Source organism: Octodon degus, unplaced genomic scaffold, assembly GCF_000260255.1.
Source record: "Octodon degus isolate 3935 unplaced genomic scaffold, OctDeg1.0 scaffold00123, whole genome shotgun sequence".
NCBI lineage: Eukaryota > Metazoa > Chordata > Mammalia > Rodentia > Octodontidae > Octodon > Octodon degus.
Window position 1 is genome coordinate 2,535,649 of NW_004524699.1, and position 12,358 is coordinate 2,548,006.

Here is a 12,358-nt window from a genome sequence, read left to right on the forward strand (position 1 = left end):
CGGGGGCCGCCGCCCGCCGCCCGCCGCTCCGCCGCCGGCCGGGCATGAGTTAGTGGGCGACATGGACACCAAACACTTCCTGCCGCTTGGTGAGTGCCGGCCGGGCCGGGCGACGGTAGGGCCGGGTGGAGACCGGAGGGGGCCGGGTCGGGGCCGGGCGCGTGCGCGGGCGGCAAGGAGGGGGTGTCCCGGCCTCCCGCGGCCCCCCGCCTGCGCCAGAGTTCGGGCGCCAGCCTGCAGCGCGGTGGGCGCCGGGCAACTTTTCCCGGGCCCGGCGGGCGGGGAGGGGAGCGGGCGAGGTGGCGGTGGCGGGCTCGGGGCGCGGGTGGCGCGGGCTCAGGGGGACGAGGGGACCTCCCGACTCCCGGATTGCCGTCCCAGGCCGCCCGGGAGCAGGGCCCAGCCGGAGCAGCAACTTCTGCGCCCGCGCGCTCGCTGCTCAGGCCTCCTGGCACCGGGACGGTTGCGCGCTGGGCCCGAGTGGCCTCGGCTCTGCGCCGCCCCCGCCGGTGCCGCTTCCAGCAGGCCCCGCCGGCCCTGGGGTGCGTCCCGGAGGAAGCAGGCTGCTGCACGCTGTTTCTCCATGGCAGCCCGCGCCTGGTGGGCATGGACTCCCAGGGGCCGTTTGTACTCGCACGCCGGACCCAGGACTGGCCCCTCTTTCGGGCGCCCGGGCCGTGCTGCCGTGAGGGAGACGCCGGGGAGTGGAGGGTCAGCTTTCCTGTGCCGCCAGCCTCTGCCGCCTGCCAACTCCAGGCCTGGCTCCAGCTCTGGGTAGTGGGCATGGCCGGCGGCCCCCGCCTCCTGCTCTCTCCCTGGGGCCCGGGAGCCCTGAGAAGCAGGGAGGAGGACTTATAAATGAGCTCGGGGAAGGATATTAATTTGGTGGTGGGGACCGCAGCCAGGCTGTCAGGCTGGTGAAGGATTTGTGCTGAATGAAAATTAAGACAGCTGATTAGGGACCAAGCCCAGGACCATCATTCCTCTGCCTGGCTCCCAACTCCTGAGGCCTGGGGTGCAGTGGGACCACCCTGGGGGACACTCAGACCAGCATAGTGTGGGGGACATGTGAGAGGTTGGGAGTGCCTCCCCGGGGGGAATTCAAGGGAGAGGCTCTCAGCGCCTTGGTCACTCACAAGCCTTAGGACTGCTGCAGGGTGACGTGCGGGGTCCTGCAAATTTACCAGCTCTTAGGACTCACTCTTCAGTGTTCTGTGGCATTAGGGCCAGGAGGCTCTGGGGTGGGCACTTGGGCCCACTTTTCAGAGAAGAGCACCAGCCATGAGAGGCGAAGCTGAGGCCCCGTCAGAGGCTGAGTTTGGAGTGGAACGCCAGCCGGTGGGTGCCAAGTTGTCTGTGTGTGGAATGACACCTCCTCTTCCTCTGTCAACACCTCACGTGTGCACACACAATGTGGGGCTCTCCTGGGGACCCCTTCGGGACCTGAGTGTGCAGCTCGGAGCTTGAGTGCACTCTTGCCTGGGTCCTGGGGACAGGACTGGTCCCTGTCCATAACTTCCTGAGCAGGACAGGGCTGGTCCTACAGGCTGGCACGTGTAGGCAGGAGTAGGACTGAGGGCGCCTGGGTTGCTGGCACACTCTGCGTGGACTGCCCGCGCGACCAGGGGGCTGTGTTGCCAGAGCAGCTGGCGAGTCTCTGGACCTGGCCGGTGGCCTTCCGGGCAGCCCTGGGGCTGAGAGGAGTGCCTGGGGCTCTGATTACATTTTATTTTTTCCTGAGCTGGTGACCCACTCTGAGGTCCATTGCAGTTGAAGGTCCATTTAAGCAGCTACTTGCCTAAGCCTTTTTGTCAACACAACCTAATCCCTCGTGGGGGGTGAGTGTTGGAGAGCCTGGCTCATCCAGTGCCCGTCTGGGTCGGATGTGGGACTGGTGGGAAGGCAAGACCATGTCTCTGAGCCAGCCGCCTGGCCACTTTGGAGGTCTGGGGCCAGTGGGAGAGGGCTTCCTCCTCCCAGCATGCACTGCTGTGTGGCTTAGTATCCAGGGAGCTTCTGGTCTCCCATCGGCCGCCCTCAGGGCTGATGGTTTGGGACAGATCAGGGAAGGAAGAGAGGTGGGGAATTCGCCTACGGCAGGCCCTGTTTTCTGGCCCTGCTGCCTGGGGCTGGCCTTGCTCCATGCCTGTCGGGGAGGTGGCCTGGACAGTGGGACCCAAAGGCTGAGCCTGCACAGTCCAAAGGTCCCAGGCCACGTCGGACCCTTTCCACTGCCACTGACCCTTTAAGAGTAAAGCTGCCCAGGGCCCCTGGATTCTTTCTGGTGGGTTCCCAGGGACCCAGTGAGCTTGGAGCCTGGCGAGGGGCTTCTGGTAACATATGAGCCCTTGGGATCCAAAATAGAGCACATTCCGGGGCCTCCCGAAATAACAGGGTCATGTGACTCAGGAGGCTGGGCTTGGAGTCTAGCATGGGCCTGACGAGGCAGTTCGGGGCTGGGCGCAGGCACTGTGTCGAGGACGGGGCGCTTGTTTTGGTGAAGTCTGGATGGGGCTCTGTTTGTTGACTGGAGAGTGTTAGAGTGAGAAAAATGGCCCCCGGAGGCAGCCGATGGTGGCCAGGCCTTGGGCCGAGCTTGCTTGTGGCTGCCTGTGGCCCACCACCCTGCCTGGGCCTCCTGGATGAGCCTTGCAGGGAGGGAGCCCCACGCACAGCCCAGGCTGGCGTGGCTGCTGCTGTGGGGCGCTGGCTCCTCCAGCAGTGCCTGTCCTTTAGGGCCATGTGGGTCTGCGGCCTTCTCCAGGAGGCTGACTGCCCCAAGCCCCATCTTGCCTGCCCCTCTGTGGCTTCGTTTTGTTTTGGAAAAGGGTGTCTGGAAGCGTGTGGAAATGTCTTGTGGGTGCGGAGTAGACGCTCATGCCTGTGCTTCTTCACTCAGGTGCTGTGTGCCCATGGGGTCTAGAGGGAGTGTGACACATGACATTCGCTGGGGAGGTGACACAGGGATGAGTAAAAGGCACCCAGGGCCCTCCCCTCATCAGCTGGGGCAGCCGGGCCCTGCGTTCACGGGCGAGATGGGGCTTGCCTCTGTTGGAGTGTCATGGCCGCAGGCTCAAGGGCCAGCAAGGCCCAGTCCTGGGGAGTAGAAGCCCCAGGCCTGGCCCTGCCCCCCACCCTCTATAGGGCAGGGGCCTCGTTGGCTCAGGGCCAGGACAAGCCAAGACCTGCCCTCTTCCCTGCTCTGCCGGGCTGGAGTTTGTGGGCCTGAGCCTGGAGGCGTCGCTTCAGCTGGCCCAGCTCCTTCAGGAGTGGCCATGTGCCAGGCCAGGGGTGGGGCAGGGTCCAGGCCCTACGGGTTTGGTGTGTGCACTGTGGCTGGCGCAGCCTGGTGTCCGTGCTGGTCTTCTGGACTTTGGGAAGGTGACAGGGACGGGTAGGGAGGGGGCCTCCATTTGCCCACCTGCTTGTCTGGTATTTCTGTATGGTGAGGTACAGCTCCAGGTGCCCCTGTGTTCCCCCATGACCACAAGCTTCCCAGTGACCACAGCAAAGCTGAAGGACCGGCAGGGTGGGAGGGCAGCCCTAGTGGTCTCCTCGGGGTAATGGGTGTGCTTCTTGCTTCTCCGGGGCCAGACAGGCTAGTTGGGACCGCCCCCAGCATTTGCTGTCCTCCTGGGATGCCACTCACCCATTCTAAAGGTGAGGCCAGGGTCAGGTGGGTACTGGCCTCCAGAGTTGGACCAGATCTGCCTGAGGATGGCCAGTGTCCCCAGTGTGAGCAGATGCGGGAAAGATATAGCCCTGGCCTGGGCTGGATGTGCTCCGAGCCCTGGGCCGGCCCAGCTCTGCATTACAGATTTCCCTGGACCCCAGGAGCCGGTGGGCGAGGGCCGGCGTGTTTGCACACCCACCCGAGCCTGCCTGAGATGTTCTGAGCAGTCGTGCCCCAGCGCCTCACAGACGGGGAAATTGCACCCTAGAGTTACAAAGCAATTGTCTAGCTCAGCAGCTGAACGAGCGTGAAATGGAGCAGAAAGCAGCTAAATAAAAGCGGACGGCCGGGTAGGGGAGCAAGGGGTGCACACACACGCACACTCACGTACCCCTCACCTGGCCTGCCTGGGCCCTGCCAGTGCTGGCCTGTGTCCCCGTCCCTGTGCAGGGGGGCTAGGGAGGGGCAGCCTCCAGGGCTCCAAGTGGCTCTGGGGTCCCAGTGGGTGCTTTGCGTCTCCTCACCTTCTCTGGGACCTGCCAGCCTGGGAGGATGCAGCAGGCGCTCCTGAAGGCTTCCCAGAGATAAGTCGCTGGGATGCAGCCCCACTGGCTGCGCTGCCTCCGCTGCCCAGGGCCTCACATCTGGGGTTCTCAGCGCTGGCTCCAGGCCGTCCTGATCTGGCCCTCTGTGGGGACAGGCTCTGTCCCCCAGGTACCCCTACCCCTGCCCATTAGCACCCCGGCTTTCCTGCCCGTTCTGGGTCCCTGGAGCCCCATAACGGTCTCTTATGTGGACACCGATAGGGGCTGAGGTCTCACGGTGACAGCTCTGGCTGGCCCCCGACCCTGGGACTGCAGCCCTCAGGGAGCAGAGACTCCTCATCACTACTCCAGGGTGATCTCCGAGCCTGGCTGCACAGCTGGAGGTTGGAGGAGCAGTCAGGCACAGCCCTGGCAGGCCTGTGGCCTGGTGGCTGTCCTCACACTGTGGGGACAGCGGTGTCCGGCAGCAAGTTCCAGAGGGGCCAGGGGAGGGGACTGGGTGATGAGCTTCTCTGGGCTGCCCCAGGCCCACGCTGGAGCAGGCAGGGCCCTGGTCTCCTCGGCCCCGTCCCCACGCGCGCCCCGTGCGCACATCCAGGACTGAGCAGAAGGAGGCAGCCCTTTCTCAGGAGGACCCAGCTGAGGGCGCTGAGTCCCGTGGGCCTGATCCCGGGGCCCCAGGCAGGGGTGAGAGAGGAAGAGACCTGTCACCTTCCAGAGCAGGCTTTGAACTCAGGGGAGGGTTGGTTGAGACAGGCGGGAGCACAGAGGGAGGCCACCTGGTGGGCATCACAGGCGGGTGACGGGCCCAGCTGGGGCTGAAGCCGACACGTGCAGAGGCGGGAGGAGGAGTGGAGCTGCCTGCCCGGCCTGGGGTTCTGTGAACTGCCGAACACCTTGTCCTGCTGCTCCCGCTGGCCTGGCCAGGGCTCCCCGCGCCTGGGGAGTGGGAGCCCTCCTGTCCTCAGCCGTTACGGGACAGATGTACTGTCCCTCCATCTGCAGAGCCTTCTCAGCAGTTGGGATCATGGCATGGGGGCTGTGTCTGGGAAGGTGGCCCGGGGGGCGGGGTGGTTGCCCAGAGCACGGGTAGAGTTTGGGGCAGGCTGCTCCTTGGGCAGGGTCCTCCGGCACCGAGGACTGGGCCTCTGACGGACATGCTGGAGGCCGGGCTTTGGGGCCAGGGAGTGAAACAGCGTGGTCTTGGTGGGGGCAGCTGGGAGGATCCCCGATGGAGAGGTCATTAACTGGATCCTCCCTGTCTGAGCTCCAGGCTACCCTTCACTGTGACTCCTGGCCAGGAGCGCCCCGAGATACCCTGTCAGCCAGACTGTGGATGCAAGGGGAGCCCCAGGCTGAGGCCCAGCTTCTGGGGCTGACCCAGAGCCTGCCACGGTCACAGCACCTGCGTCGCCTGTTCACCTGGGCCTCGGCTTCCCCGCCTGTGCCCTGCGCCAGTCGCCGTGCTGAGGGTGTCCCTGAAGCTGCTGCCGACCAGAGCGTGGCTTCCCCAGCACAGAGGGAGGGGAGTGACTTGGGCTGGGGCCAGGAGTGTGTAAATCCTGCGGCCGCCACGGATAAACCCCGCGGAGTTCAAAGCCAGCCGGGTGCGGCGTGGGGCTGTAATGAGGTTACTGATTCAACTGCTTCCTGGTGCTGTGGCCCAGAGTGGGGGGAGGCCGGGAAGCCCCGGGGAGGGATCTAAGTATTCCATAATTGACCAATTTAGCTTAAGTGTCCGTGCTGGCCCCGGGCAGAGGTCAGGCGGTGACAGCCCAGGTGGCTGGAGTCTCGTGCTTGTGCCGCCCGGCCCAGTCCCGGCTATGCAGACCCTTAGGCGGCAAGTGGCCTGTCCTCCCTGACACTGTCTGAAGGCGAGCTGTCTTTCTGCTGGGTCACCCGCCATCCTCAGTGCCCCCCTGCCTGTGCCCAGCTGGTGGCTGCTGCTTGGGGCTCTGCACTGGACCTCCAGGATTCCAGTTCAGCCGTGGAACCGGCTTCTGTGCTGCCTGCCGCAGCACGGGGCCACGGGGGCCACACCTTGGTGGTGCGCATAGCAAGGGTGGGCCCTGCCTGTGGCTGCTGACCCCGTAGGCCTGCTTCCCTGTCATCCCGAAGGCAGGGCCTGGCTGAGGTCCCTGCAGTGCCTGAGGCCCATTTCCGGCAGAGGCCTGGAGATGGCCGTGTCCCTGGTTCCCCCGCCTCTGGTCAACCCAGGCCTTGTGTCCAGTTGACCAGCCTCGTGGCTCTGTGCACCCCAAAAGAGCACTGGACATTTGGCTGTGTGTCAGGGGCCATGTGGGCTCGGCAGGGTTCCAGGTGCTGAGTGGCCCCTCCAGCAGGGCTGTCTGTGGAAACCTATGCGCTGGGGACTGATGTGATCTGGTGGAAGTTGAGAGTGTGGGTACATATAGGAGGCCAGCCGTGGCCAGCTGGCTCACTGTCACCCACATTTGCAGCCCCATGGCATCATGACCTCACTCACTCTGCAGAAAAGCTGTTTGCCCCAGAACCGGGCCCCAAGGCCAGCAAGGATGGGACCCCTGCCCTGGATGGTGTCACAGTCACACGCCTCTTGTGACCCAAGTTTGTCCCTCTGTAGTGGGTCTTCTGAGCCCTGGTCCCATGGCGAGGAGGGTTGGGAGCACTGTCCCTGTGGTGGCAGGGTAGGCTCTGACCTGGTCCCGTGGCCCCAGGCAGCTGTGCCCCTCTGCAGCCTCTGCTGCTGTAGTGTCCCCCACAGCCTGGGGTGGCCCTTCCTCCTGTCACCTGGGCTTTGTTCTGATGGGCTTATGGCCGATGTGGTCAGGCCACAGTTTGTGCCCTGTCTTGGCAGAGGGGGAGGGGGTGTGGCTGGAGCCAGGAGGGTCCCGGGGCTCCGAAATGGGAAGTCTGAGCTGGCGGGCAGGTTGGAGGCCCTCGTGGTGACCGACGCCCAGCACTGGGGAGAGCAAATGTGGCACACGCAGTGGCTGTAAGAGTGGGAGGCAGTAGGAGAGGGCAGCCTTCCTCCTCGGCCTGGCCTTCCTGCCTGGCGCCTTCCGTGGCTCCATGTCGCACCTGGCGTGGAAGCCAGGCCCTTCCCAATGTCAGGTGGCCCGCAGTCTCTCCCACCTTGTGCTGCACTCCTCCCTCTCTCCCCTGCTTCCTCCTGTCCAGCTTGTATTTGTGACATAGTTTGTCACCTGTGGACGGCATGTGGTAGCTTGGATTCAGGGGCTGTGTGGCCAGTTCACCTTTCTGGGCGTCAGTTGCTTTGCCTATAACTGCCCAGGCAAGTCTGGGTTTTGAAGATGTGTAGGGGTTTGGTGGGTGGCTGTGGCATTGAGGCAGAGAGGCTGGGTGGGCGCTCCGGGGGCTGCGGCCCAGCCCCTGCAGGGAGGCTGTTGGGAGGGCCTTGTGATGGCCAGGGTCTGGGGCTTGCTTTTGCCAGCTGGTCTGTGCTGGGTGTGTGTGTGTGTGTGTGTTTGTAGGGGCTATGGCCTCCTCTAATGTGGAAATAATTAGCTCCCAGGGAACCCAGGCTGGGCCTGGCTTGGCTGTGATATGGTGGGCTGGGGCCACAGCGCTAGTCCTTAGTGGCCCGACATGTCATCCTCGCTGGGTGCTGCCCACCAGTGCTGGCCCATGGCGAGTGGTTACCCAGTGTGGCACTGGCTTCGGGCATGCCCGGGCCTTGCTGGACGCAGCAGCTGAGCATCCCTTTCCCACCTCTGCTCTGTCCTTGTGTCCCTCCATCCTGGTGCATGTGGGTTCCGGCTGCCCAGGCCGCGTGCTTTTCCTCTGGATGGAGGAGAGTGGCTGTGATTGGGACCAGAGTCCACGGGAGGTGGCAGCGCCGCCCCCACCACTCCACCCCTGCACCTGGACCTTCTGCCCCGGGTCAAGGTTGAGGAGGGAAGCAGGAGGTGGTGGGGGCGGGGAGGTGTCTGGCCAGTGGTGCCAGGCCACTCAAGGCCAGAGAGGCAGCAGGCCTTCTGGTCCCCTCCAGTGTTTCCCTGGTAGCACAGGACCCCAAAGCCGGGCACCCAGGGCCCAGAGAGGCTGAGGCAGCGGTCTGGGGGCCCTCTGTGGATGCCGCTGGGCACAGGGCCGACCCGGCCTGGGGGCTTTCTCATCCTACCTGGCGGTGAGAGCTGGCTCGAGCTGGGTGCCCCGAAGCCTTGTGACGTTTGTCGACTGGCTCCCTGCTCCCCCCGGTCTCCAAGACCAGAGACCACACAGAGCTGAGGCTGCCTCTTGCCCAGGGAGTGGAGGGGCTAACGTTGCTGGACTCCCTCTCCCCGGGTCCCGTGGCCAGCCCGGCCTGCATGGCGGACTTCAGGGTCAGCCCTGGCTGACCTGTGCGCTTGATGCTGCCGCCTGCGTGGCCAGCTTGGGCTTCCTGTGCTGAACACTGCCAGCCTGTGGGGTCAGACTGGCCAGAGGGCTGGGCCCAGCCTGCCCCTGCCTGCTGCCCCCCCTTGTCCACCTATCCCACCTGCCTGGTTCAGGCTGCCCTGGGGACAAGCTGAGCCAGCCCAGCATGCAGAGGACGAGGGTGGTGCCAGTCAGGTCGGCAGCCTGGGACAGGATTGTCTGTCTGGGCCTCAGTTGTCCTATTTGTGAGCTGGGCTGAGCCCTTCCACAGGACAGTGAAATGAGCGGGGGTGGGGGGTGGGGTAGGGCTAGGGGGATTATGAATGCCAAGGCCCTTGGCCCCCAGTGGCCTCTAGTGGTGTAAAGTTAGGGCCCCAGGTCGTGGCACCTTGGTCTCCAGTCTCAGGTGGATGTACCAGAGGCATGTGGTGGGTTGTGCTCATGAATCGGGTTATGAAGGATGTGTAGGAGTTTCCTGGGAGTCAGAGGCTCTTGCGGTAGAGCTTATTGTCAATGCTGCCCCATGTCTCAGACCACAGTACACCTTTCTCGGCGCTGTGTCTGAGGGACAGGACTTGAGCCCTGGGAAACAGGTTGGAAAGGTGCAAGGTAGTGTAGCCCACTGGTGCCAGGGGCTGGAGTGGGGTGCTGTATTGCTGGTCTCATGGGGTGAGCTGTAGGCCAGTGGGAGACAGGTACACATGAGGCTCTGGAGGGATGCAGGGGTGGAGCTGGCCAGAGGTGACACAGCACAGGACAGGGGCTCAGGGGTGTTCTGTAGGGGGCGGAGCCAAGCATGTGGGTGTGGCCTTGGGCCTAGGGGCGTGGTCTTTGGCTTGGTGGGGTTGGGCCAAGTGATGGGCACTGGTCAAGGGACCCTGCTGGCTCCCTAGAGGATACACCAGGCACCAGCTTGGGGCTGCTCACCTCCCCCACAGGTCCCTGTGGTCCCCTCGTCTGCCGTGGGCTCTGGCCTTAGAGCAGAAGCTAAGAGGACACAAAGCTGTCACCCACAGGGCCAGATCTGCTGGGCAGGCGGATGGCTGCCGGGCAGGGGGATGGCGGCTGGCAGCCAGCCAGCCAGCCCTGGGACGTCCCCTGCCTGCCACTTGCTCCGCCCCCTGCTCCGGGTGCCTGCACCAGGAGGCTGACCCGGCCCCCGGAAGTGACCCTGGCCCAGAGTCTGATCTGGGGCGTGTCACCAGACTGCGTTGTCTGTGGATGTCCACGTGTCTCCGCGTCCCAGCAAGTCCAGTCTGGTCATCCGCCAGTCTCCCTTCTGCCTGTGTTGGCGGACGTGTGACATCGCTCTCTGCCTGTTGGAAGGTGACTAGTGTGGGGTGAGGTTTATAAAGAGAAAGTGCGATACACAGCCAGGGCCCCTGGGCTGCAGCCCGCACAGGCCACCTCTGGGTCTGGCCTGGCCCAGCTCTAGCCCTGGTGGCGCCTGTGGCCCCTCTGACCCTGTCTGACATGGCGGGGTCACGAGGTCAGGGGAAGGTCACCGTCACTGTGGGCTGAAGGGCTCGGGAGAGGCGTGCATCCCCACAGCGGTGGCTGGCAGCTTGGGGGCAGTGCCAGAGGCCTGCTGTCCATGGCCAGGACTTATCTGCTCCTGGACAGCCGTTGTGTCCCCTGCACTGGCCTTGCTGGGCAGTGGGCGGTGTGGGGGAGGGGATGCTGCCAAGGCCCTGGACCCGGCTGATAAGCCGAGCCGCACTTGTTATCACAGCCCCGCCACTCCCTGACTGACCCTGCACCTGCTCGGCGCAGGGGGTGGGGAGCAGGTTTGGGGCCTTGGGGTCCTTGGGGACCCTAGACTGTGCAGGCTTGAGGGGCCCAGGATCCCTCCCTGCTGTGGACCCTCCCGCCCTCCTGGCCTGCAGCCCTACCTGCCCCCGACCCCCTCAGGTTTCCCCCATCGCCTTCCTCAGGACAGTGTGGCCATTGTGTCGCCGCCATTGTCTGCCTCCTGCAGCGCCCTACGCTTGGAGTTGGCAGCCTGACGGCAGGGACCTGGGGATTCGGCGGTCCTCCGCTTCCGCCTGCGGGCCTGGTGTCCGGCAGGGCTGCTGCCAAGACTGCAGGCCTGAGGGGTTTGGGACGCTGTCCCTCGTCTGGGCGTGGCGGTCGGGCCTCGCCTGCGGGAGCCCCATCATGTGCTCCCTGCCTTCCTGCCCAGCCGGGGTTAGCCTGGCTGTCCAGGGCTCCACTGGGATCTGGGGGTGGGTCACGCTGGCTCCTGTGCACACAGCACACGTGTGTAGATTCTGCACGGGAGCCCGTGTGGAGGCGTGCAAGTGTGTGCGTGGTGTCTGCAGGGGAGCACATGTGACCCTGTACCCACACCCTGGTGTGAGGCCAGGCATGTGTCCACGTGTGAGCCTTTGGTTCGGGGACCGCCTGGCTCCAGGCCGTGGTGGATGGCTGCCCAGGGCCGGTGCTGCGGGTGAGCGCCGACCAGGGTGCTCAGTGTGTGAGCCTGTGGTCAGACGCCAGCTGACCGGGGCGTGGTGCAGGGTGGATGCCGCTGTGCCTCCCCCCCATGCCTCATCAGCCCCAGGAGCAGGTTCACAGGAGCCAGTCGGATCCCCAGGCCGGAGTCAGTCACGCACACTTTAGTGTGAATGAGGCTGGTGTGAACCTGGAAGGGCCTGACAGGAAAGGATAGGAAGGAAGGCTTCCTCTCATTGTGTGGGTGAGGAAATCGAGGTCCTTAGGAGCTGTGTGGCTGCACGCCGGAGCACTGTCCTGTCCCCTGATGGCCCGCCTCAGGGTGTATGTGTGTGTACAGACAGTGGCTGAGAGGCTTGGAGGAGGGGCTGTGCACAAGGAGGCCGAGGTCACTGGGGGCCAGGATTCGAACCCTGGCCCCCAGGACTCCTCTCTGGGGCCCTTCTTGCTGCAGCTCCTGGGCGCCGGGCTGGCGCATGTCCCGGGCAGCTGGGTGGGGATGCTCTTCGCCCCGGAGGGCCGGGCTGTGGCCGTCCTGCTAGGCGGGAGGTGCTTGTTTCCTACACAAACAACTGGCGCTGGCTGGAGTGATTTTATTTTTATTTCCTATTTTTACTTCCCCGTTGGCTCTTTTTAGCAACTCGGGGTGAGATAGGCTGCCGCCCTCCCGTCTCCACCCGGCTTCCTGGCCAGGGTCTGGGACCTCAGCGTGGGGTGTGCGTGTGACTTCGGGGATGGGACATGAACGGGGCAGGGTGGCTGTCACACTCCAGGCCGGGGAGCTCATGCCTCCTGGCTGGCTCTGCCCCGGCCCCTTCCTGTCTTCTGGTGGGTGGGGTGTGCCACTCTGCATGACTCAGTTTCCCCACACACCCCTTTGGTTCTTGCAGGAGGTGTTGCACTGGGTGGGGTGGGCCCTGGACTTTGGGTGAATAAATAGGCAGTGTGCCCGAGTGGACCTGTCTGGGCAGGGTGTGGAGGGGCGGGGCGCGCTCTGGCTTGTTCACACCTGGCCCAACCCTTCAAGGGATCGAGGTGCCCATCCTGGGGTGGGGCTAGCTTTGCCACTGGGGCTGCCGTCGCGGGGGACACGCAGAGCCAGACCTGTGTGCTCCCTGAGCTGCTGTGGGCACAGCGGGCTGGAGGAGCCCCCGTGCTGCCGGCGGGCTTCATGGGGTGGGTGTGGTTGCCGTGCTCGTGAGGAGCACTGTACTCAGAGTCGCCGGGCCGGGCCCTCCCCACCCTGGGCTCTGCAGTGTATGGTGGAGCCAGAACTACAGAGGCAGTTGCCGCCCCCCGGTGTGAGGAGAGGGCACTTCCCAAGGAG

General features: G+C 64.8%; 1 protein-coding gene across 1 annotated transcript in view; it reads left to right on the forward strand.

The window, feature by feature from the left end:
• Nucleotides 1-6: 6 nt before the first annotated feature.
• The window catches only part of Rxra (retinoid X receptor alpha), a 67,391-nt gene continuing 55,039 nt past the window's right edge, over nt 7-12,358 (forward strand). The window contains exon 1 of the mRNA XM_004640414.2: nt 7-89. Within this exon, the coding sequence (XP_004640471.1) occupies nt 62-89 (28 nt within the window). The 5' untranslated portion in view covers nt 7-61. The remainder of the gene's footprint in view (nt 90-12,358) is intronic.